Source organism: Corvus brachyrhynchos, unplaced genomic scaffold (genome assembly GCF_000691975.1).
Source record: "Corvus brachyrhynchos isolate BGI_N302 unplaced genomic scaffold, ASM69197v1 scaffold661, whole genome shotgun sequence".
NCBI classification, from domain to species: Eukaryota; Metazoa; Chordata; class Aves; order Passeriformes; family Corvidae; genus Corvus; species Corvus brachyrhynchos.
In genome coordinates, this window is record NW_008236246.1 from 587,054 (window position 1) to 589,448 (window position 2,395).

Below are 2,395 nucleotides of genomic sequence, written 5' to 3' on the forward strand. Positions count from 1 at the left end.
AGGGAAACGGCCTCAAGGTGGGCCAGGGGAGGTTCAGGTTGGACACCAGGAGGAATTTCCTTCTGGAAAGGGTGGTCAGGCCTTGGAAGGGGCTGCCCAGGGAGGTGGCAGAGTCCCATTCCTAGAGGTGTCCAGGGAATGCCTGGACATGGCACTCACGTGGGTGACAAGGTGCGGATCAGTCAAAGGTTGGACTCAGTGGTCTCAGAGGTCTTTTCCAACTGAAATGACCCTGTGATTCTGGGACAGCCCTTGGACAGGAGTCCTATGGGTGCAGCTGAGATGGTGTGTGCAGCTGTGGCACAGCTGGAGCTGCCACTATCACCCATTTTGGCCAGTTCATGGAGCTGCTGTATGTGAGCCTCCCTTGGCTTAACACAGCGAGGGGGTGGAGGTGTTCCCAAGGTCACAGTGGCTCCTCCAGCAGCATGTGCTGAACAGGCCAGGAACTGCTTAACCCCCGACGGGGTCTGTCACCAACACGTGTCTCTCTTTATTCCTGGCTCTGAAGCACCACTGATGTGTCTGAACATCTCACTCCACAGATCCTGCTCATCTCGGATTATTTCTATGCCTTCCTTCGGCGGGAATACTACCTCACTCACGGACTCCACTTGACAAGGCAGGATGGGACAGAGGCCATGCTGGTTTTGAAATAAGGACTGTACCACCATTTCCTGGGACATGGGCCACTCTGAGGAACGTGCAAAGCTTGGGGTACATGGGGTGGGTGGGGAAGGTTCCCTGAATGAGGTCTGACTTTGGGAATGATACCTACTGAAAGAAAGGGCTGAGGTTCTGGGAATACCCCCCTGAGCTGCAGGCTCAGCACAGAGACTGTCAGAGCTGCAGTGCCTCCCCCCTCAGCTGTGCTTTTCACTTTGACCTCAGCCATCAGCTCTTGGCAGTCCAGCAGGAACAAGAGTGTCTGAGCTAAACCCAGGGCTGGAGCTCAGACCATGAACTGTTTTCCACCGCTGCATCTTGGGGATGTTTGCTTCTCCTGGGATCTTCCCCTTCACTGCTTTGACCAGTAACACTGCTTGGCACGAGACAATCTCTGGGTACCTGGTGCCCCAGCCCTGGCTGCAGATTCCATTTCTTGGTGGTTCTGCTGTTAAGGGATTTGGAAGAATCCCATGTGCTCGGCTGGGAGTGACCTGGCTCCCACTCCCACTCCAGTGGGTGCTGTGAAAGAGTTGGGTGACCAAGGATGATGACCTTAGAGGACTGCTGGAGCTGCTGCCACATGTGGTGACCTCAGCACTCAAACACAAGTAAGAACCAGAACTGGGATGGGATCAGGAGCAGGGTGGGTACCAGGTAACTGCTCTGTCCCATTGGAGCAACACAGCTATGCCAGGAGCTGCACAGAGGCATTGCAGGTCTCAGAAGGAATACTGCTGAGGAGATGGACTCCCACTGCTCCCAGTTTCTGTTGGGTGACAAAGCCTGGCAGTGCTGGGCTCATGCTGTGCTGCTGTGATCACTTGGGGCAGCAGCTGGGACCAGGAGGTGTCACAATCTCCCTGTAAGGCCTCAGACCAAATCCAGGAGGAGCCTCAGCCACTGCTGTTACGGAGTTGTTCCACAGCTGCTTATCACTACTGGATGTGCACTTGTTTGTCACCCCTGAGCCGCTCAGTGCTGGGCTCGTGGCTGTGCACAGGCGCTCCCTTAAATCAGCTCGCCTGCTCCCCCCCACTCCTCTGTGTGCTCAGGCCTGCTCACCTTGGAGCTGCTGCTGCTCCCCCCTGAATGTGACACTCTGGGGTGAAGCCACCCGCTCTGCTGGCTGCGTGGTGGCACTGAGACACGGTGACCACAGCATGACAGCCACCTCCAGCATCACCACTGCTCCCAAGGGACAGCCGAAGGGTTGGGAGCGTGACATGGAAACCAAACTGCGCCTGGTACCGAGCAGCCGAGAGCTGGATGTGCCCAGGCAGGTGTGTAAGCGGATCTTTCTTTGCGGACAATTCAAACGTTTGCCTTACTGCACCGCTGTCAGCGCTTTGCGGGTGGAGGCGCGCCCAGCCCAGCCCAGGCCAGCCCCGGCCCGGGGCAGCCCCGCGGGGCCCAGGGGCCGGCGGGGCAGGCCAGGAGCATAATAAACTGTGCAAGTTTTGGACACCGTGTGCTCTGTGGCTGTGGGGGCTGGAGGGTGAGGGAGGTGTGGGAGGCACTGAGAGTCACAGGGCGGGGGTAGGAGGGGATTTGAAAGCAAACACGGGTTGGGGGCAGAAGCAAGGACCAAAAAGGAAACCGGGGTTTGGGGCAGGCTGAACCAGCCCGGCTTTAGGGGAGGCCGGGTCTGTGCAGGTAACCAGGCAGCGGTGTAAGAGAAGGTGAGAGGGTGACTAACTGAGAGGGGCTATGGGGGCTGCTCATTTTA

The 2,395-nt window shown here is 57.7% G+C and overlaps 1 protein-coding gene across 1 annotated transcript in view; it reads left to right on the forward strand.

The window, feature by feature from the left end:
* PIGU (phosphatidylinositol glycan anchor biosynthesis class U) overlaps positions 1-2,131 on the forward strand; it is a 39,320-nt gene extending 37,189 nt beyond the window's left edge. The window contains exon 12 of the mRNA XM_017746939.1: positions 546-2,131. Coding sequence (XP_017602428.1) covers positions 546-659 — 114 coding nt within the window. The 3' untranslated portion in view covers positions 660-2,131. The remainder of the gene's footprint in view (positions 1-545) is intronic.
* The last annotated feature ends 264 nt before the right edge of the window (positions 2,132-2,395 follow it).